The 23,435-nt window shown below is 41.0% G+C and overlaps 2 protein-coding genes across 9 annotated transcripts in view; both read left to right on the forward strand.

The window, feature by feature from the left end:
* UHRF1 (ubiquitin like with PHD and ring finger domains 1) overlaps positions 1-8,018 on the forward strand; it is a 28,469-nt gene extending 20,451 nt beyond the window's left edge. Inside the window, exons 10-17 of the mRNA XM_050934425.1 lie at positions 343-447; positions 1,831-1,937; positions 2,933-3,095; positions 3,207-3,344; positions 4,820-4,934; positions 5,041-5,198; positions 5,720-5,818; positions 6,503-8,018. Coding sequence (XP_050790382.1) covers positions 343-447; positions 1,831-1,937; positions 2,933-3,095; positions 3,207-3,344; positions 4,820-4,934; positions 5,041-5,198; positions 5,720-5,818; positions 6,503-6,649 — 1,032 coding nt within the window. The 3' untranslated portion in view covers positions 6,650-8,018. The remainder of the gene's footprint in view (positions 1-342; positions 448-1,830; positions 1,938-2,932; positions 3,096-3,206; positions 3,345-4,819; positions 4,935-5,040; positions 5,199-5,719; positions 5,819-6,502) is intronic.
* A 3,535-nt stretch (positions 8,019-11,553) lies between these two features.
* The window catches only part of KDM4B (lysine demethylase 4B), a 157,257-nt gene continuing 145,375 nt past the window's right edge, over positions 11,554-23,435 (forward strand). For all 8 annotated transcript variants that reach the window (XM_050934416.1, XM_050934417.1, XM_050934418.1 and 5 more), the window contains exon 1: positions 11,554-11,665. The gene's annotated coding sequence lies outside the window, so the exon portion shown is untranslated. The remainder of the gene's footprint in view (positions 11,666-23,435) is intronic.

Genomic DNA, 23,435 nt, shown 5'->3' on the forward strand with positions numbered 1-23,435 from the left:
AAATGCGACTGTATTGATTTGACATTATTTTACACTCACTTTGCACTGGTGTAAATGACTGCACATTGTGCAGGGCAACAAGTCAGGACTCTTATCTGTTGGAAGATGTGTAATATTAGATATTTCTTGATACAGGTAAATAGGAACACATGAAAAGATTCTATTTTTGTACATACAAACAAATATCTGAAAAGGATAAGGAAAACAAAAAAAGAAAAGTTGTGTGGGCCATCAGCAACTCAGTTGTGCACATGCATTGATTCATGTTGGTGCTAAATAATTGCAGCTATTTGTGGCCTGTTGGAACAGCTGTCCAGTAAACTTTCTACTGATCTCTTCTAGGTGAGTGAATCTGGTGTTCACAGGCCCCATGTAGCAGGTATACATGGCAGGAGCAATGATGGTGCTTACTCCCTGGTCCTGGCAGGAGGTTATGAAGACGATATAGTAAGTGAATCTTGGAACTGTTTACTCTCTGGGATCTTTTGTAGAGAAGATCAGAGTACTGAATTACAAATTTGTATTTAAAACAAACACTTGGGTTCATCTGATACTCTTCATTCTACATCTCATCTTTCATCTGAAGAACTTAACACCAGTTCGGACAGGGAGAACCAGGCAAAGAAAAAACATAACCCTGAATAATAGGATATTCTTGCTTGGAATGAGAGTCGGACAAATTAACTAAGCTTATATGACACTTGTGCAGCCTATCCCCTCTCCAGGAAACACTGTCCTCTTCCTAGGAGACCCATTTCCCACTCTAAAAAGTGCACAGAGGACCTCCTGTTTCCTTCTTGCCATATCTCCCTGTGTCAACAGTATTCAACACAGAGTTAGGAAGTACAATTGAACCAATACTGTTAAGTATTTGCCTGTTGGCTTTGTGGGGTGGATAGGTTTGACTGGCACTGACTTTGCCCAAGGATACGTCTCATTCTTCCACCTCTTCCCAGCCTTATTTCCCCCAATGGGTGCCTCCACAATCCATGAAATAGCAATTTGAAAACATAAGATATAACTAGACTGCCCAGTGGCCTAAGGCTTAAGTTTACTAGCCACAGGGTCACACTTTGGCAGATTTATGTCTACTATTGCAAGGACCAAGGGGAGGCAAATTGTATCCCCCCTAATTCCAGGGCTGCAAGGGCTGGTTTGATTTCCTGATGCAGGCTAGTGGGGAGCCCTTGTAACTTGTGCTGTTGGCCCTGTCCTGGGCTATTTTAAATAGGAACAGGAAGCTGGGTAAAAGAGAGGGGGGCAGAAGCTGTGAAGTAGGAAGTGGGTTCTCTCTGGCAGCAGGAGACTAGCCTGACCAAACTTGACTTTGTTCGAGAGTTTTAAGTTTTTGGAGCTCTGAGTCCTGAGGTGAGGACTATATGACATGTTTCCAAATATTTCAGGAAAGGAGCAATTACAAGAAAGTGGTTTTGCTGTTTCGTTACTGTGTGTTGGCTTTTCCTCCCCCAGATCTGCTAAAGTGAATTTATTGATGCCCATTTGGAAAAGTAAGGTTCAGGCTCCCCTGCAGTGCTAGAGCTGATCACAAGTAGGTGCATAGGGAGTGCCAACGCCTTTACAAGTCCCTTGTTCTGGTGCTGTACACCAGTAGTCACCTTGTTCCTGTCCTGTGGCTCCTTTTGTAGTGGCTACCCCAGCACAAAGACCTACAGGACAACTGACTCTGGCAGAGCTGGGATTAGGAATCTGAATCCCCTGTTCTCTCCACTAGTTCAGTGTATTAATCTGTACTATTGCACTAGATCTGTATTTATTTTGTTTCAGCTGTTTTGTGAGTATGAATTACTGAACAATCGATGTATATTTCAGGATCATGGAAATTCTTTCACTTACACGGGGAGTGGAGGTCGTGATCTTTCTGGAAACAAACGTACGGCAGAACAATCTTGTGATCAAAAACTCACCAACATGAACAGGTTGGAAACATTCACGCTGTGCCTCATGAAACTCAGAAAACCAAGAATAAGAGATCTTCAAAGTTATGGCTTCGCTGTGCATGATGGTTATACATCAACGTGTAATGGGAAAATTCCCAGTAGGACACTAGAAATGGGATTAGACTCCAGATTTAATATTTGCTGCAACCTCCAAGAACAGAGGGATGAATTATAACACAAGTTTTCAAACTGTAGCCTGTGGTACATTCATGATCCGTACAGCACTTGCTACTGATCTGCGGAGATGGCTGGTCACATAGGACTGTTCTGCTCCACCTTATTTTTAGCTGCTAAATTACATTAAAACAACCAAAAACACCTTTTAAATCCTTTTGTTAGTACTCTTTCAAATAATCAGGCACTCTTGTTGGCAAGAAGATGTGTTTGTGAATGGAAGGTAATTGAGAGGCAGGACAGGCAATGTATTTGATACTCTGTGTATTCAAATTTGGTGATGAGGATCATTATCATGTTTATACCCAGGTGATTGGCCTTTCCTGAAAGTTAATATTTCTCACTTTTTGTCTGGGCAAAGGAATAAACAAAATGGGTGGGCAAGATTCCATACTGTCACCTGGAATTTTAGAAGAACAGAGTTTGAATACCTTTCTTACTGCAGGGAGGAGTAAAAGCACAGATTGGCGATAATAAGTACACCCCACTACTGAAAAGGAGATAGTGGCTGAGCAAAACCGGTCATGTCAGACTCCATGGTAACAGTGATTGAGAAACTACTAGCACTGGTTGAATCTTGGCTGTATATCTCTATTCTGCATTGTACAACCCTATGTTGTGTTTCCTGCTTTGGCTTTGATATATGTGCTGCTCAGAGGGGTACTGAACATTAGTACTACCTTACAGTACTTTGTATTCATATCCTTTTTAGTAGGCTTATTACTAGGCTTTTGTTGTTTCATGTCTGCTTCTGGATAGTTCTTCCCTAGTAAATACATTAAATCGGGTTATTCTTGCAGAGCTCTAGCTCTGAACTGCAGTGCCCCCATCAATGATAAGGATGGAGCAGAGGCCAAGGATTGGAGAGCTGGGAAGCCGGTCAGAGTGGTGAGGAATGTAAAGGGAGGCAAACACAGCAAATATGCTCCCCGAGAGGGAAACAGATATGATGGAATATACAAGGTAAGCAGGCATTCCCACCTTGGAATGAATTGGGAGAGGATGATGACTGATGTTTGGTTATGGCAGAAATGTTTCTGTAGCTTCTAAGGGGCTTATGTCCTTCCTTTTTAGGTTGTGAAATATTGGCCTGAGACGGGGAAATCTGGCTTTTTAGTGTGGCGTTACCTACTTAGGAGGGATGATGAGGAGCCTGCCCCCTGGACCAAGGAAGGGAAGGACAGGATGAAAAAGCTTGGCCTAACAATGCAGGTACATGATTCTTATTGAGTAACTAACTGTTCCTGCTGAAAGAACTAGGAGTGGAAGGATTGTTATATTGTCCTTTTACCTTGGCAGATGTTTAGGACTCTCTGCTTTGTCTCTTTGAAGAAGGAACTTAAGAATTAGAATAGTACTTTCTTGACTGAGGACCTGCACCTTTATTACTGTGAATTGTTTGTTACCAGTCTATTAGCATATCTGAAAACTAAATTTGGTTTAGTGGAATATATTCACTGTTTACTCCAAAATACAGGCAAAATGTACTTAGTCCTACTGGAACTCTTCTGTCCCAAACTGGTGTTCTTTGGAATATAGAGTTTTTTGCTGCTTGTACTCTGCTAGCAAATGTATCTGAAGACTTTGTCCTCATAACTCTCAAAGGTGTCACCCTTTCCTGTTGCCCTTAGAGCTGGTCATAGGGTGAGTGATTATGGTCAGTGGAAATTGGCAACTTCTTAATCACAAGTGTGATCTGAGTTCTGTCTGTTCACCTTACTACACTAAATTTTTACTCCTGTTGCTGCAAAACCGGCACAGTACAAGGTAGGTTGAATTGAGATTCTCTTCTGGCTAGCACGTCGGCAACAGAATGGTTAATTTCTAATAGCAGGGCCAAATTCTGCTGTTGTTGTTCGGGTGCAAATAGGATTGTTTAGGCAAAATTTAGCCCATGAAATCTTACAGGTGGTGATGTACAAATTAGGAGTAAATCTTAACTTCCAGAGACCAGTTTGAGCTTGTTGAACAGGTAGTTAGTAAAATTCCCTTTATTAGTGAAGCAAACTTGATCTGGGCTCATTGAGGTATAATAAACATGGAATCTCACAGTACAAATTTGTGTCACCTTTTTGGAGTAGAACTGCAAAAAAAATTTTTTTTTTTAATTTTTATTTGCTAGCAGCGGTTCCCAGTGTCACTTGTCAGCAATGTATTTATCAGTAGGAAAATTTGAACTCTTGGAGCCAGGAAGCTGCTACTTAATGGATCTCTTTTGAGACTGGTTCACAGAATCCCAGGTTACAAGCAAATGATGGGCAATTTTATTCTTTGTCTTGGGTTTTCTAGGAGAAGCTTCTGCCTGAAATCCTTGCAGTGTGTTTAATATCTACTGATAAATACCATCACTAAACTTGAAGTTCTTAAATGGCATAATTGTAGCGTGATATTTTGTTGCTCCATTTGTTTACATAGACTTTTCCCTACCATTTGTCTGTAAAGTTATGGACTAGGAAGCCAGAAAGCTTGACGTTTCTCATTTTCTGTAGCCTGAGCCTGACTTGTTTTCCAAAGGAGGAGGGGCAGGAGGTTGAGAACTGGAATATCTTTTTCTAAACTGGCTTTAGATCATTTTGATTTAACCTAATCTGAGAGGTCCTACCGATGAGTGGTATGTTTGCATCTGATATTTTATCTTTTTCTCCTCCTCTTTCTCTCCCCCCCCCCCCCCCAAAAAAAAAAAAAAGTATCCTGAGGGGTATTTGGAAGCTGTTGCAAACAAAGATAAGGAGAAAGAAAATAAGAGAGGTGATGAAGAGTGTGAAACACCAGGGAAGGGAAAGAGGAAAAGGAAATCAGCAGGTTGGTATAATAGGCAAGTGAAGGTGACAAACTCTTTCTGTAGCTCTTTTAGTGCTTTAGCAAGCTGAATATTTTGTCTCTAAAAAGGTACACGTGCTTTTTTTAGGTGATGAGATAAAGCTCCCTGCCTCTCCTAGAGGGACTCCAAAAAAGACTAAAGTTGAGCCATACAAGCTGACATCCCAGCAAAAGGCTCTTATTAAAGATGATGAATCCAATGAAAAACTATGGAATGAAGTACTAGAAGCTCTCAAGGATGGACCGGTATGTCAGATACTCCTCAGCCCAGAACCGTAGTAGCAATAGCTACCTGTTTGTCTTCAGATATGTGCCTCTTGGCCTCAGTACTTACGGGGGAATAGCCTTGTTGAATTCCATGGGAAACATTCCTTTGCATCAGCAAGGGTGAAGGGATGGCTATCTTCTTTCAGAATGCTGCAGCCAGGACTGCTGTGCATTGAATCCTGTTTCTGGCTTCCTCAGTTGTTCTAAGCTCTTCAGAAAAGAATAACTTGCAGAAACCAATTCTGTTCAATTATGTCAACTGCTGTTTTGCTACCTTGAAGTCCATAGCATGACTCAAATTGAATACTAAATATTCTGATTGCAGAAATCTGTTGTAATTTAGGTTCCTTTCTTGGAATTCTACAGATTCTGCTTTCATCTTCAATTTAAGAAAATCTCTAGCACTTCGCAGTTTTATGAATGGCGTCTTCAGTAATTTGGATTGTGCTGCATGTTTAGAGAGCAGTAGCAATGGAATGACTCCGTATTTTCTTTCCTAGAAATTCCTGAATAAAGTGGAAGAAACCTTCCTGTGTATTTGCTGTCAGGAGGTGGTATTTCGGCCAGTCACAACAGTGTGCCAGCATAATGTGTGTAAGGTGAGTAGCCAGGATATCTGTTGCCCATTAAGAAAGCGGTGAATTTCCATACTCAGAATAAAACTTCTCTACAGCCTTTAAGAATTGTATTATGCCTTGACAATTATGTAATAGTTCTTCTCATCAAGGTGTCTTTCTATCTTGGTTACGGTCACGTGAATAATGGTGACTTGAATGTTCTGTGACACAAGTGCCTGTAATGAATTATCCATTGTTCTGTCCTGCCAGCATCTGAGTAAGAGACAGCAAAAGATTAATCACTGTTGGTTGAGTAAGCCTGCTAGCCCACTTAACTGTTGTTTGCAGGGTTGTTGGTACCAGGATATGAGCAGGACAAGATACTGCCTCACCCACCTCGTCACCCCCCACTTTAACTTGTAAATATGATTGTGAGAATTGTTGTGAATTATTTCCTGCAGAGACATTGGCTGTTCTTAGCAACTATGGAGTTCTTGCTCTTTAATAGTGTAATTATATATTGAAACAATCCATATCATATATTTAAACCTCGTGTCTGACCAAATTGCTTCACGGAAGAAAACATGCAAATACTTCCACTGGGTTTTTGTCAAGTGAATGGACTTTGCACATACCTTCCCCTCTGCCCAATAGGGGCTGTGTAAAACGAGCAAAGCTCTGCAACTTAAATCTCTGAATGTCCTTTTCTGTTTCTTTCTCTCCCAGGATTGTTTGGATCGATCCTTCAGAGCAGACGTGTATAGTTGCCCAGCTTGTCGCTATGATCTTGGCAAAAACTATACTATGCAGGTGAATGAAACGCTGCAGGCCCTTCTAACTCAGCTCTTCCCTGGTTATGGCAATGGACGATGATTCTGTAAAGCACTTCTAACTTCCTTTTGTTTAAACTTGTTAATGGGTTTTCAGTGGGCTTAATTTAAAGAAATAGTTTCCCTTCCCCAAAAAAGTTTTAAGTCTTCCTTGTTACAAAATCTATAAACTTTGCGAAATCTTCTTTTGTATGTTTGTGGGTATTTTGTTTTTGTTTAATGTTGGATTTTGCATTCCTATTTTTCCCCGAAACCTGCCGTTCATCAGCACAGTTTTTTTTAAATGGATTTACAGACTGCTTCTGGTAAGGCTGCATGATCATGTCTCAATGTTCCGTTTATTTTTTATTCAGAAAATGGCTTATTTGCTTAGAACAATCTTTATGAAGTCTATGGATTTGGCCATAAAAGTAGATCTGGGTATCTCCCTGGCAGAATTTTGATGCTCCAGTTGTACAAGATGGTTCCTGGCTTATGACCTGTGACCTAGGTTGTTTTTTGGTAACCTTTTTTTTTTTTTCCCCCCTTGTGCTTGTATCAAATTTTATTAAAAGCCATTCCCCACCAGTTTTGTACACAAAGCCTTCATGCATTAGCCAAGTAGTTGGGGCAATAAGAACTACTACCTCAGTTGGACTTGTCTCTTAGGGAACTATTTGTTCAACCAGGTGCTATTTTCTATCCAGAATGCCATAGTAGAACATACTAAAGCCATTTTTAAGTGCCTTTGGTCCTTTATGGGAAAGACAGGGGTCTGAATTGCCAATTTTGTTTTCAAGCACTGTAATGTTTAAATTGCCAGCCGGATTTCTTTTGGGTAAAAGTAACACTGTAGCTGTATGTCATTAGTATGGAGTTGCAAATTTTAAGGTTTTTTCCTGATGCTAGATGTATTATCGTAACGTGCATTTACTTTTTCACTGCATTTCTACCTGGAAATGAAGAAGTTGTTGAAGATTTTTAATTAAACATCTTATGATTGTACATGAAACCAGGAAACCTTAATTTTGTGAACGGAATGTCTTTTCCTAACAGTACCAAAGTTAGCAGTTTAATACCTCATCAGGGACTTTGTAATTACACTTTACAGCACACAGACTGGAACAAATGCCTTAACTTCTACCCTTTTTTAAAATTATAATGTTAATATGTTAGGGAAAAACTTTTTTATAGATTTTTGCTGAATTTGTCAATTTTTGTAAAATGTGCAAGTTTAAGTTCTCAAAATAAATATCTTTTCAGATTAAAATGTTTGCCTTCGTCTCCTTAAATTTTGAGATTGTGAAAATATTGAAATTAGTTAAAATCTAGATTGAGATTCCTTTGAAAATCCCACCCTAGATCTGTAGTATAAATATGAGAACAAGGTAGAAATTTGACTTTAGAAAACTTTGTACTCTTAACCCCTTTTGTTAAAAGATTTTCTGGAGGATTGTATTCGTGATTCATTATACAGAACTCATTAAAAATTCTGACAGAAGTAGAAATCTTGTCAAGGTAATAGAATAAGATTGTGGAAAATAATAGTGATAAAATATCTTTGAAAGCTATTGTATTGATTCTGTAAGAAAGGATTATATAGTAATTGAAAAACAAAACGATCTTGGTACAATCCTGTATTGACTTTGACACATACATATGTAAAATATTCCTGCAGATGTACACTTCTTTATATGAAGGCTCTAGCTATATGTGAAAAACTGTCTTCCTCTTACATTAAAGAATAAAATGAACATTCTGCAGTTTAAGGCTGTTGAAATGTGCAGAAGAGTGCTTCATGTAATCTGTTAGACACAATTCATTGGAATAAGGTTTTCTTGTTTGCCTTTGAGGAACTTCCCTATGGCTTCTACCTTTTAACACCCCCCCCCATAGGAAAACTGAAAAAAAAAAACCTATGTGGTGGTAGATGGTTGAGAGGAAGGCTGCTGTGGCCTCTAAAGATGCTCCAGAAAACTGCAGGGAGCTCCCTGCAAATTCCTGAACTGTGCTTTATTGCCAGGGCACCCCCAATCAGTTGGAAATTTTGTTTGTCTACACCACACAGAAAAATCCACTGTACAGAGTCTCTGAGCCCAGATCAGTTGACTCAGGCTGATGGGTCTTGGGCTGTGGGGCTAAAAACAGCAGTATAGATGTTCCTGCAAGAGGCAGAAGGATCTTGGAGAACAAATGTTTTGACTAGAAAGTTTTTTGCTGGCATACTGCTACAGACAGCTATTTTGGCAGAGTGTGTTCATATCTGTCTGCTTTTGCCACTGCAGTGTCCTCACAGCAGCTGATTGTATCACCTAAAGACTTTTTGTATGGACATCCTCGTATCTCTGCACTGCCTTCTGGCACTTTATCTTGTGGGAAATTTTTGCAGTGTATTGTGCTGCTGTCTACTGTGGGCTACCATCACTTTCAGGGAACTGTGAGACTTTGAGGTCTGTTCCGTCCAATAATGTACTCCCCCCCCCCACACTTTTTTCCATCTTGCTGCTAAAAACATAGATTCAGCACAAATCGTGGGACTGAGCCAGTAATTCTCTTCTATTTGTGGAACCACAGTAGCTGGACATATAGCAGGGATACTGAGGATGAATGAATGAATAGACTGTGAATGAAGCTGACTAGCTGCTGCAGGTATTCAGACTGAGAGCGCACAGTGGAGTGGTGGCTTTGGTCCTGTACAATGAGGAGAGAGGTAGTGGGATTAGATCATAATCCATATCTGGAATGACCAGCAGTGGTTCCAGAACTTTTTGGATGCACAAGGCCATGTTCTGGAGTTCTGTGCCAAGCTCACCCCAGCCCTGCAGTTTCCAGATACCAAGATAAGAGCTGTTCTGCCAGTAGAGAAGTGGGTGGCAATTGCTGTCAGGCTATGGACAATCAGTCTGGTGTTGGAAAATCTGCAAGGGGTGTGTGTCACTGATGTAGGTATGTTTCCTGCTGCACAGGATTGTCATACTGTGCAACCTGCAGGAAATAGATTGATTCAATGAAAAGAGCTGGTAAGGTGATATATGGGATACATATCCCAATTTCCTCCCAGTTGTCGGTCTTCTCCCCCAACTTTTCACACACCCAATTGCTTCTCAATACATAAATTGAAGAAGTACTTCTCCATGAATATACAATCACTGTCTCACCATGGGTAACTTACTGACATGGAAAGCTGTCTGGTCAGAGAAGGCTGCTCTTTTCTGTAGGAATATAGGCCTTTATAGGACAAGCTGAAAGCAGGGACACTTTCCCCAGAGCAGCCTACTGATGCCATAGTGAGATTGCAATACCGACTGTGATTCTCTGGTACTGAACCTCTCATTGGCTTCCTGGCTTATGAAGTCATTCAGTGGGTATCTGGACAGAAGAAAGATTTAAGTATTGCCTGAGCAGGTGCAAGATGGGTGTGGAGTGTGTTTTGGAAAATTGAAGAGCAGGTGCATGTGTCTCATGACCATGCTTGGTCTCAGCAAAAAAAGATATTCCTGTTACTGCATGCTGTGTATTGCATAATATCTGCAAGGCCAAGGGGAAAATGCTATTACCAGGTGGAAAGGTGCTGGCTTTTGATCAGTCTGAGACCATTACTGATGCTACTGTAAGTCTGTGCAGGTAAGGGAAGTGTTAAAAGCATACTTATAGTATGCAGTACCTAGCCAGTTACCTGGTTTATCCGTTGTGGGGAGGGGGAAGAGGAGCCGGCTGTGGGGCATTTGTATCAGTGTTGTATGACAGAAAAGAAATTGGGTTTTCACAAAACTTTTTGAATTGCATTATAAATGTTAAAAATTCCTGAGGGGCAGTGGACTATATGCTGCTATTCCTACCCCCAGGTGTTGCTGCAATTTAGATGTCAAAATTGTTCTTCTTGTAGACTAGACAGAACTTGGATGCAAAGGATACTAGGGCAGGGAGGACAGGTGTCTGGAGTGAGTTCTTCAACCCTTGCCAGAAAGAATAGTTAAGCACTACTGTGTATTCTTCCCTTAAATACAAATAGAGGGGATTGGGAAAGATCTCTATAAAATCTTAAATGTGTAGTGTAGCTTTTTAAAATCTTAATTAAAAGTTACGTTCTTTTCCTGCCACACTAATGTAGCAGAAGAGCACAGTTGCAAGAAGGAAGTATTTGTAATGCTTGTGGAAACTTGCACTTGGGACCTGCACTTACTTCTCAACAGCATTTTTAGTGTAGGCCGGGTTGGTATAGAATGAGGTGCAGGTGAAGGGGTGGTGGCTGCTTTACAAGGGCACTGTACATAGCGCTGCAGCAGAATTGCATGCAGATGTGTGTGCCCAGGGTGCAGCCTGGGTCTCCGCTGTACCCTTTGCCCGATGTTAATATCGTTCAGAACAGGCCCTTAGAGAGCAGCACGTTCATATCTTGCACGACGGGTTTGTGGTAGGGTGAGAGGAGAAGGAAGGTGCAGCCCTGTCTCAGTCCCTCCTCTCCCTGGGGAACAGCCCTTGGGCCCCTGCCCTATTGGTGCACAGAGCCCTGCAACCCCCCTGCTTGGAGCTGTGCCGCTCCTCACGTACTCACTTCCCCGCAACTGAGCCTGACAGCGGGGACGGGGGCGGGCTGACTGGCACCTCAACCAGCCCCTCCCCGTGCGTTTCACCTTATCTCACCCAATAGCAACGTCGCAGGGGCGGGACCGTCTCGTTCTTCCAGCGGGTTGGCAGAAGAACGCTGAGTGGCGTGAGCGCAGGCAATGGGCCTGCCTGATTCGGCTCGAGGGGTGGGCGGGCCGTATGGGAACGGCCTCTACCACTGAGGAAGCGCCGTTGGCTTGTTGTTCGGAAGAGAGGCCAGGGAGTAGTGGACGCCGCTGTCAGTCACGAGCGAGTCCACCACTGGGCGCGGAGGTAGGGGCGGCCGGGGCCAATGAGGGAGGGAAGGGGGCGGGCGGCAGGTGCTGGCGGTGGGATATTGCCAATAACCAGCCTCGGCCCCCTTTCCGCTGTACTCCCTCGCCCCCGGGCCGCGCCGCGCTGTGCTGCCTGGGAGCTGCGGGGTGGCCGCCGAGGAGGCGGTGCAGGGACGGGAGACCGGCCGCAGGCTCAGGTAGGGCCCCGCCCGGGGGACGGGGATTCTCCTCAGCGGCCGGGCCTGGGGCTCGGGCTCCACCGCCAAAGCTTCACTCCACCCCGTCCTGCCTCCCCCTCACGGGACCCGGCCCGGCCCCGCTCCCCCCGACCCCCCTTCCCTCCCTGCCCGGCACCCGTCCCTTCCGCCGCCCCCGGTGCGGCCGGGGCCTCCAGCCTGCGCCCTTCGGGGCTGGGGCCCCCTCAGGCGCTACCCGCCCCCGGGGTGGGGGAGTCCGCTCATGAGGGCAGCGGGGAAGCGCCTGCTCCCTCAGCCCCCGTCCCCTCCCCGCTTTGTCTCGGGGGTGCCTCGCTGCTGTTATTTTAGTACCGTTAGCTGAGCCGGCTGCTCCGAGCGCCCCCTTCCCACCGCCCGCTCTTCCGCTGGGCCTGGGGAGGCGCGTCCAGACCCCGAGCGAGCTGACTGAGAGTCCCCAGATCTGCCCCGGGTGGAGTGTGTGTGTGTGGGGGGGTAAGGCTGGGAGAGCAGGGCGGGGGCTGTTGGGGGAGGGATTGGCGAGCTTGGGGGTGGGGGGAGACAGTTGCGGGGGCTCCCGCCCCCAGGGAGCCTCCCCCCCATATGTCTGTTAATGTCTTGTGAAAATAAAGCGAACTGGGTGGGCATGTGGGTGAACATGATGTGCCAAGGCCCCAAATTTCTCTCAGTGGGCCTGTGCAAGCCCCGGGTCTTTGGGTGTGTGTGTGTGTGTCAGTGGGCTTGTGAACAGTTGTTACATGCTGGAGGATTTATTGATGCAGCGAATAGTAAATGAGCTGGTTTACAGCAGGATTTTCCTCTGTGAAATGAGATGTTCGTGTTAGTGTGTCTTTTGGGGCGGGGGGGGGTTGTTTTGCTTTTGGTAGCTGCAGACAGATCTGTGGTGTACTTTTAATATCTCACTAGTTCACCAAAAGCTCTTACTTAGTGGAAATGTGGGTAATACTATTATACTGGAATTGGCACCGTCTTGGAGCAATATTTAGACTTTTAGCTTCTAATATAATCCCAGTGTTAATGGAAATGTCCTTGTTTATATTTAGAAAATTTTGCCCTGCAATGTTTGTGCTGCAAACATTGCAGCTCTGTGCTGCTGAATGAGAAAGTGAAAATGATTAGCTGGGTAGTTTCCAAACTGATCCTGAGCTGGGAGTGGTCTGCAGAGGACTAGTTGTCTGGTCATATTGTGCTGTCCTCCTCTTGTTTCTAGCTGATAAATTGTGTTTTAAAAATAACTGGAAATATACTTTTCTGTCTCAGTGGTAGTATGTGATTACCAATAGGAGGGGAGGTGGGCTATCTCTATGCTTGAGTATGAGTGTCTTGTGGACAGTCTGTTAGTTAAACTGTGATCTAGCCTGCCAAAAAGTTTGGTAGCCCCTAAACTGGAGACCTTGCATTCTTCAAGATGAAAGTGTTACATGGAGATGGAAGCACAACATAAACTGTGAAAAGTAAACTGGATTATAGATATGCTTTTAGTTTTAACCATTTTTTGCCCAATTTTAACACTTTGTGTTTTTTCTCTGGTATTTTATATCTCTTGTAATGAACAAATATGTTATACATATGGATATTACCTCAGTGTAAAATCCAGACCTCATAAAATTCAGTTAGCAACCCATTTCTCAAAATGAGGATCAAAACCTCATTAAAGAAGCTCTGACAATTTGAAATTCAGCCTGTTTTTTTAAGTGTTAAATGTTAGAGGTTCTACTTTAGCTTCTGAGATTCCCTTCTACTTTTTGTAGCTTTATGTTCCCAGTTACCTGTTTTAAAAGTTTGTGTCCTGCCACTGTGTATCTTAATTGGAATGTCATATGTAAGCTGCAGGAGGTAGTTGTCCTGCTGTACTCAGCACTGATGAGGGTTTAGCTAGATATTGTCTGGTTTGGGACACCTTGCTTTACGGAAGATATGTCCAAATTGGAGAAAGTCCAGAGAAGAGCAACAAAAATGATTAAAATGTTTAGAAAACCTGACATATGAGGAAAGATTTAAAAACAAACCTGGACATGTTAAGTCTTGAGAAAAGAAGACTGAGGGGGATGGATCTAATAGGTTAAGGGCTATTATAAAAATGATGGTGATTGATTGATCGGGTCCACTGAAGGTAGGGTAAGAAGTAAGTTGCTTAAGTTGCAGCAAGGGATATTTAGGCTAGATATTAGGAAAAATGTTCATACTTTTAAGGATAGTTAAGTATTGGAATTGGCTTCTAAGAGAGGTTGTGGAATCCCTGTCATTAGAGGTTTTTAAAAACTGGTTAGACAAAACACCTGTCAGGGATGGTTTAGGTCCTAAACCATCTCTGACAGGTGTTTGTCTAACCTGTAGGTATATTTGGTCCTGCGTCTGCATGGGGGATGCTGGACTAAGTGACCCATCAAAGTCCCTTCCAGCTATACAATTCTCTTGTTTTGTTTTGAACTGAACTGCTGTTGGATCAGATGTAATGGAAACATATTATAGCCTGCAGCCCACACCGGGGTCTCATCCTTTACCACAGTAGTTCTCAAACTTTCCAGATTACTGTACCCCTTTTAGGAGTTTGATTTGTCTTGTGTACCCCGAAGTTCCACATCACTTAAACTATTTGCTTACAAAATCAGACAAAAATACAAAAGTATCACACTATTACTGAAAAATTGCTTTTATCATTTTTACCATATAATTATAAAATAAATCAAGTGAAATAAATATTTTATTTACATTTTGGTGTATAGTATATAGAGCAGTATAAACAAGTCATTGTCTGTATGAAGGTTTAGTTTGTACTGCTTTCGCTAGTGCTTTTTACGTCGCCTGTTGTAAAACTAGGCAAATATCTAGATGAGTTGATGTACCCCTTTGAAGACCTCTGTGTACCCTCCAGGGTTATGCATACTAGTGGTTGAGAACCACTGCCTTAACAGATAGGGTAGAAGTGTGCGTTACTTACTCATTTACAGATCATAGCAGGCACCTTAAATGATCAGAAAGAAATTCAGGTATCTTCCATATTCAAAACTTAAACTGTTCTTGTGGAATTACCTTTCAGAGGAATTTTAATGATTGGGAAAAACTTGTATAGCCAGCCATAGTGGGTAAGCGCTTTGGCTGTGTGATTTCTGGGAAATTTATCAGCAGTTATATAGTTAATAGTTTTCTGGTAGGATAATCAACTGTGATATGGTAAACAATGTCTTGGCATTTAAGTGGCCATAATTAGGCTACAAAGTTTACACCTCATTAAGATGAATAGGGAAGTTCACACTTGATGATGTTGTTTCAGTCTGTCTTCTTGCAGGCTGAGGCAATCATGCATCAGTTTAACACATTGTGAAGTGTCTTTGCAACCATAAGGGCTAGAAACTTTTGAATATTTTTAAATTAAATTGAAACGCTGGGAACACAGAAAAATCTAGGAGACAATGAATGATTTTTCCACCCCCTTCTCTCCTGACTTTTCAATGTTTGGGTTGAAATATAGAAAGTGCATTGTAGTGGCTGACCAATGTATCTCCATTTGTTACCTGCTTGCATCTATGGGCAGCAATACATACAATATAATGTCCATTAGCTGTCACCTATGTTCCAAATTGAATTGGCAGTCTAAGAGTGAGAGATTCTTTTAATACAGTTAGAAGCCATTATGGTTTTTCTGTGGCAATGGAGGATGGTGTGTTTGAATAATAGGTTTATAATCCATGTGCTGCATTATGTACTAAATACTGATTTAAAAATTATTGCATATAAAATCTGAATCTCTCAGATGTTAAAGCCAGTTTTAAAATACAAAGTAATTTATCTTTATCATGGGCTAAGTACAAAATCCTCAATCACTAGTTAGTTTTCTTGGCAAATATTTTCTGTCACTGGTAACATATACAGGAGGCCAGACTAGCTGATCTGATGATCCCTTCTGGCTTTAAATTCTATAAATAGAGTGTGTTTTAAGTTTGTTGGAGGAAACAAAAGTTTACACTACTCTTGGGCTGACTTCACAGGGTTTCAGAGCAAAGGGATTAGCTGTAGTAATTACTTTGAAGATGCTATAAAGAAGGTTACACACTCTCCCCCAGTAGCAATGTACTTGGATATAATGTCTATGGCAGTGGCTCTCAACCTTTCCAGACCACTGTACCCCTTTCACGAGCCTGGTTTGTCTTGCATAGCCCAAGTTTCACCTCACTTAAACACTACTTATATACAAAATCAGACATAAAAATATGGAAGTGTCACTGCACACTATTACTGAAAATTTGCTTATTTTCTCTTTTGCCATATAATTATAAAATAAATCAATTGGAATATAAATATGGTATTTACACTTCAGTGTATAGTGTGTATATATAGAGCCGTATAAACATTTCATTGTATGAAATTTTAGTTTGTACTGACTTCACTTTTAAGTTTTTTATGTAGCCTATTCTAAAACTAGGCAAATATCTCTAGATGAGTGGATGTACCACCTGGAAGACCTCTGCGGGGTACACATACCCCTGGTTGAGACCCCCTGGTCTATAGTAAACCATTGTTGAGGGGGATGGCATTTTCCCATCTTGGATTTGTTCTACTGAGCTAATTCTGTTTGCTACTAGAGTTTTTTCTTAGTCTTGGACCAAATATTACCTCCTGTTTGCTCAATTGATTAATATATCCATAAGATTAGTTAACAAATAGGATATGGTGGTAGGATAAATATATTTAAATTTATACTTATAAAATGAAATACGATTTTTAAACCATATAAGTTGTGCAACTCCATAATTATGTACTTGTTGAATGGCTGAAGGCACTAGAAAACACACCTATGCTTTATTGTGCTGTTTTGGTGTAATAAGATCTTTGATCTTTCTGTGCTTAGACTATGGTGATGGTTTGCAACATTTCCTCTGCACTTTCACACCAATTACTTTGAGTGGCTAGTATATTCATTTTCCCTATCCCCAAAGAGACAGAGCTGGTTCACAGATTTTATTTTTAAACTTAATTTTGGAGTCATTGTATTTGAAGCTGCAGTTCAGTGAAATACAAGGTAATCTTGTTAGCAGTTCACAGAGTTCATCAAGAGCCTGCCTTGAAATGTTTGAGAACTAATGCTGCTAAGAATCCGTAATATTTTAATGTAGAGCACTAGAAGAGAGCTCAGTAGGTCTTATGTCTTCCTACGATATTTGAATAAATGTTGTTGTGATATTGAACAAATAGGGCAATAGTTCATTGTTGGCCTAACAACCAGCATTTTTTTGGATCAGTAATGCATATATTAGGGTTTGAAATTGTAGACTCGAGAGAACAGAGCTGCTTATTAAAGCCGAATTGAAGAACTTTTATCTTTATAAGACATTAAGGGAACAGGGATACTATCTTGCTGCCTTCTGTGTGACATTTATGCTGCGCATATTCATGTCTTTGCTTTTTTTCTTTGTATCCAAGGCACCTTTTTAAATATTATTTTCTGAGAAAGTAGCTTTCTTTGTTCCAGATTTTGTTTTAACTTTGTGTTTTTAATTTGCAACTCTTCCTACAACCATAACTTTTTAAACACTTAAAATTCAGGAAACAGATTTGTATAATGTACATTTGAAAACTGTTTTTACATTTTTCCTGGCTGGAAAGCTAATATGTGTAAAAACTATCTTAATTCATACTAATGCAAATGCTTTTTGATGCTTTAAAGGTTTCTTCCAGAATAGTATTTTACTAAGGTATGTTTACAGAGGCAAGTAGAATATACTCTGCTTCTAGGTCCCTTCTTTCTCTCTGCTGTCTTTCTTTTTCTGAGCTGATCATTTTCTGGCAGTGCAGCTGCTGTAAAGCATGGAATCTAGGTCAGTGTGTCACACCCACTGTAGGCAGGGCCTATGAGTATCTGGTATAGAGAGTACAAATAAAAACCTGAATTCATAGGAAAGTAAAGGCATTTATTAAAATCTCATGGGATGAACCGTAAATATCTGAAGTTACAACCTCATGGACTACCAGAATCCAAATTGCTGAAAATGTTATTGCAGGATTGTAATCATGGTAGGGTTGCTGAAGGGGGGTTGTTGGGAGTTAATCTTTATGAAGCAATTCATGTGCTATAGGAGTTGTGTTGAGTGGTGGAGTAATTAGGTTATAATGTAAAATTATTTCAGCTGCTCTGATACAAACAGCAAAAAGACTGTAGATCACCTCATAACATCAAGTTTGCAGCACTCTGAATCAAGTGCTGTGGAAAGAACTTAAAATTATTGTTCTAAGTAGGAGTATAAGTAAGAGGTGTACTAGACTTTTCAAGTTACCATGCCGAGAGGAAGAAGCTGCCCCTTGCCACAGCCTTGGCATTTGAAGTGGAGAATCCTGAGGGCTTATCGACACTACAAAGATAGGTAAGCTTAACTATGTTGCTTGGGGCTGTGAAAAAAATCACTTTCTATGCAGTGTAATTAAGATGACTTAAACCTCAATGTAGACACTGCTCGGTCAACGTAAAAGTTCTTCCAAGCATCTAGGAGAGGGGTTGGCAACCTTTCAGAAGTGCTATGCCGAGTCTTCATTTATTCACTCTGATTTAAGACTTCACATGACAGGAATACATTTTAAGGTTTTTAGAAGGTCTCCTTCTATGTCTATAATGTATAACTAAGCTATTGTATGTAAAGTAAATAAGGTTTTTGAAATGTTTAAGAAGCTTCATTTAAAATTAAATTTAAAATGCAAAGCCCCTGGACCAGTGGCCAGAATCCGGACAGTCTGAATGCCACTGAAAATCAGCTTGTGTATCACAGCTTGCCTATTTCTGATGTAGGATAACTGCTTTTCGGAGAAATGTAATTACTACAATAATGAAAGAAGCCCTTCTGTTGCTGTAGTGTCTACGCTACAGTGTCTTGGCAGGGAACACGGTAGCGTTCCTAGTGTAGACATTCCTTCATGTTGTGGTGTTTGTATCCTGGCTAAGTTCATTATCTGAAGTGCTTGCATTACGAAGAAACTAGGCTAGCACCCAGGATAGCAATGCACATTAGTGTTAGTTTAGGCTTTGTGACCCCTTCCTAAAATTTAATCTGTCAGTGTTGCTAACCTTAGTGATTGTTTTGCCGATTTGGGCTACTCTTCAAAGGCCTTTTGGTAACAAAAGATATTGAATCAGCAACAGCTGACATTTGGAGCTACAAATTACTGTCTTGTGGCAAAATTTGGGCAATTTTACTTAGAGCCCTGCTGCTCCCCAGTTGCTGTTCTGGTGGCCTTTTAAATGAACAGCTACTGGGGCACATTCACAGCTGGACCAAATACACCTCTCCCAATAAGCAAAAGCCATGTGTTATGTGCACTGTTGGGAACAGAGCCCCATTAGCCATAGCAAAGCAGAGCTTCTAACTGGCAGTGGGTTGTATCCTGTTGGACAGGGAAGCAGCCAATAGGAAGGCACGGGTGGGGTATAAACCTGGAAGTGGCTCTCATGTGACTCAGTAGAGTGGTCGCTGCTGTACCGTTTTGCAAACCTCCGGGTTTTTTTTATTTTTTAATGGCCAAAATTTGAAAATTTTGAAGCAAATTGTCTTTCAGTGATTTGAGTTGTGAACACTGCTTTGTGTTTATCCCTGTGCAATTTCTGTCAGCCAGAAGGCAGTTCTTAGACCTGCAAACTGCTTTATTCTCTATAAGTGGGTGTATGCAAATGAATACCATGCCTTGCACGAAGGCAGTTAACTTTGTATATATTGATGTTCTGAATCCTAACTCTTGGGTGTCCTCTGCATTAGGAGGAAAGGTGCTTCTTTCAGTTGAATTAGCTTAGTTGAACTACTTTTAACTCAGTTCTTCTTGTCGAATGTGAGGCTTGCCAAACCCATGTGCAGCAGCCTCATCAGTGATGTGCAGAGCCCTGAGATCACCACCGAATCTGGTCTGAATGTAGTTGCAGTGAAGTGAGACATTGTCTGTTGTTGGTCACAGTCACATGTGGGATCCTTTCATTGGTCTCATGGGTAACGGCTGGCTGCATGTTGATCCTGGCTTGTTTGAAATTGTTTCAGAAGAGTGGTGTGGCAAATCAAAGCTGGCTACATGCATGGTCAGGTCAGTTATAAGATACTGATTTTTGACGTCAGCTGCAGACCATTCTTCATGCCATGTCAGCATCACAGAGAAATCTGGCCATTGAAAGTGGGTCCACGATGGGTGCCTCGATGATAAGCGTGCTCTTGGATGGTCAGAGAGGTTTGTGTATAGTGGCATACTTGGGTTTGCTCTGATCTTCTCAAACATTCTGGCTGTAGCATCCTCACAGTGGATGAGTGATGTTGCATAACACATGGTGCCATGGTATTGGTGTGGGTCAAAATGTCCCAGTTACGATGCTCATGGTTGAGTTAGAGTCAGCCAACTTGTTATGAGACAAATGAAGCCAGATTGGAGCATAGAATTAATAGGGCTAAATCGGATGATTGCAGAGCTTGAACATTTACTCATGAAGTGAAGGCCTATTTGCTTAGAAGGTTATGTGATCTCACCTTAGCTGCAGTTTTCGTCAGGCTGTTAAGATGTGTGTGGGATCTATCCAAGGTTATTCTGAGGTAAACTGGGTGGGCTGTTTCAACAATTTTTTAACTCAATTGACAACCCCAGATAACCCCAATCGAGTTGAATTGTCTCAGCTGAACTAACTCATTTGAAAAACTTTCCCCACCCACATACTCCCCAGCCGTCTAGACAATGTCTTGGCTATGGAATGAGCTAATGGGACTATTGCAGTATGCAGTTATCTGCAGTTGGGACTATACTTGGTCCTAGATTTGGTCTATTTATGAGGCTGCTGCTTCTCTTTATTCTGTGAAACCTCCTTAGGCTTTCACATATTTCCTGTAATTTTAGGGCAGAGTAATAGATATTCATTCCTCTGGGATCTGGGTATGAACTTAGTTGAAATAAACTCTGCAGTCCTGCTCATATTGATAAGCTAGTACTGTAAAATAATTTACTAAATACTAAGTTACATTGCTGTCGCTGTTAGATTAAAATGTATAAAGCACTTTCTGCTTTTAAACAGCTGCTTTGTTTGTGATTTCAACTTTACGTGGTTTTACTTCATGTTGAAGTACTGTTTAAAGAACTGTCTTGTTCTTGCCATATTCAAAAGGAAGTTGTTGAGGGAATTGTAGCTATTAATGTAACTGCATTATTTTACTCGTTATCTCATTCCTTGCTCAGTTTCAGGTATGGTAAAATCCACAATTTCTGAGACTTCCTCATGGGTTTCCCTGTTGCTGTATTTTATGCAATTTAGAACTTTAGGAAAAAATAAAAAAAACTAGCTAAATAGAGTGAAATAAATCTAAATAACTGTTTTGCATTTTCACACCAAGTATATACACAAGACAAAGGCCAGAAAGAGAATACGTATTTAGAAATTTGGTCACCCTTTTTAATGTACTCACAGGAAGAGGGCTCCCAGAATCGTTAGCCAGGTTCTTTGAATATTAACCTGATCCTGAATAAGTAACCTATGATGTAGTAAGTTAATATTTTATTGTAACTTTGCCTTCATAAAAAGTGTGGTTAAAAAAACAAAACAAAACCCACACCCCTTCAAAAAAAACAAAAAACTTGTGCAGCCAGCCAGATACTTAATAGTACTAAGAGGTGAAAATTTCAATTGCTTATGTTAGTGGACAACTAACTTTAAAGCCTGATTATGGTCACTTAATTGGTAACATAAACTTTAATTGAAAATCTTAAGAAACTTTAATGGATTGTCTATATTTAAAAAAAAAAAAGGGGGGGGGACACGAGGGAGAGAGACTTGGACCAATGTAATTAAATAGGTATAAATCATGCTTAAACTGAGTTAGTTATTGAGCTAACCTAAACCAATATAAGTGCAGGTACATTATTAGTTTGCATAAGTGTAACTAAAATCAATGTTGTTATGCCAGTAAAAGTTTTCTTAAGCGTGTTAACTGAGGCTTGGTTTACATTTAGTGTGGGTATTCTACTCTTGAGAATAGCCCACTTCCTCTTTAATTGAATTGTCTTGTTATCACTGACCCCCAACTTGGTAAGGCAACTCCCATCTTTTCATATGCTGTGTATATATATATACCTGCCTGCTGTATTTTCCACTTCATACATCTCATGAAGTGGGTTTTAGCCCACAGAAGCTTTGCTCAAATACAGTTGTTAGTCTGTAAGGTGCTGCAAGTACTCCTCATTGTTCTTGTATACACTGAACACTCTTAATTCTCCCTGCCCTTGCATGAGCAGCAGTGGAGGTTCACCAATAATATTGATGGGGAGGGGTACTATTATAAGTGGAGCCTCTGCAGCTGCTGACATTTTAATGACTTATTACTATTTGTATTACAATAGCATCTAGAGGCCTTGACTAAGATTAGAACTACACTGTAGAAACATAGCAAGGCAGTCCCTACTCTAAAAAGTTTTGCCTCCTATATTTGTCTATTTAAATTGTAAAACAGGCACAGAAAGGGGAAGTGACTTGCCCAAAGTACTGCAGAAGGTTAGTGGTAGGTGAGATTAGAGGGAGGTCTCTGGACTCCTAGCGCAATGCTTTAGCATTAAGCCATGCTGCCACTGACTCTCATCTAGACATGCTCAAATCTGAGTTAGAGGACACATGTTAAAAACGCTAACAGCAAATCTATGCTATTGCTGCCACTGTTATAACTGTTGCCTTGTTAAAACAGGGAAATATACAGGCATAATAGTAATGCTGTATTAGTACTGGTGTAACTCCCTATGTGGACATACTTATTCTAGAATGAGTGCCTTTTTCTGAGTTAGTCTGTCACTAAGGCACCTTTTGAAGAAACAACATGAAACTGACCTGATTGACAGTTTCACTGCTGCCCACAGGTTTGGAGTAGCAGCAGGAACCTGACCAGGCTTGTTTAGTCTGCAGTGCTGCTGTTTGGAAAAACTACCAGCTGGAGCAGTCACAAGAGAACTGATTGTCTGCAGACCAGGGAAGACAACACTGCATTGCTTACCCAGGTTGTTCATAGTATCAGAGATACCTTTCCAAATGTGAAGTCAAGCAACTTGGAAAAATTAAGTCACTATGTTGAAGGTGCTTCAGCCCATTTCAGATATTCCAGTGATGTGTGAGATATAAAAACTTTGATAGATCTGGTTGGATTGGTGCATACTAATTCTCATGGAAAAACAAAATTGTCAAGTAAGAAGTGAATTTACTCACCCAGCAACCTAGATGGCAAAATTAGACTGGATGCTTTAAATATCTGTTCAGTTTCATGCTTTTAACTGTACAAAGCTGCAAAGCTTGAATCACAAACAATGTGAGAATGTTCAAATCCCAAAATACTTGAATTTAAACTGGAAAAAAGTTCTATTAAGCTTTTTTTCAAAAGTTGAGCCTACATTATTAGTATTTATTTATGTAAACTAATAACAGATCAATAAGGTGAGTGTACATGGTGGTAACCTCCCTTGCTGAAAAGTACAAGATATACCTTGAGGAAGAAGGTCTGAGTGCAATATACATTTTTTTAGCCTTAGAACTAATACACATTCTGTAGTTTATTTTTTTGTGCGCGCACTTCTTGTATGAGAGAAGAACCTTACATTTTCAATTATCTGAGCCATTTAGACTTGACATTGTTATATCCAATCACCTTCTCATCTGCTTTTTAGTAATTGGGGTTCCTTGTGTTCATTATTTCACGTTAGAGCAAATTGTTCTTGGACTAGATATGCCTGTCTGCTTTAAAAGTGTATAATTCAATGTTTTCAGATT

The sequence above is a fragment of the Gopherus flavomarginatus genome, chromosome 24 (genome assembly GCF_025201925.1).
Source record: "Gopherus flavomarginatus isolate rGopFla2 chromosome 24, rGopFla2.mat.asm, whole genome shotgun sequence".
In the NCBI taxonomy this organism is placed as follows: domain Eukaryota; kingdom Metazoa; phylum Chordata; order Testudines; family Testudinidae; genus Gopherus; species Gopherus flavomarginatus.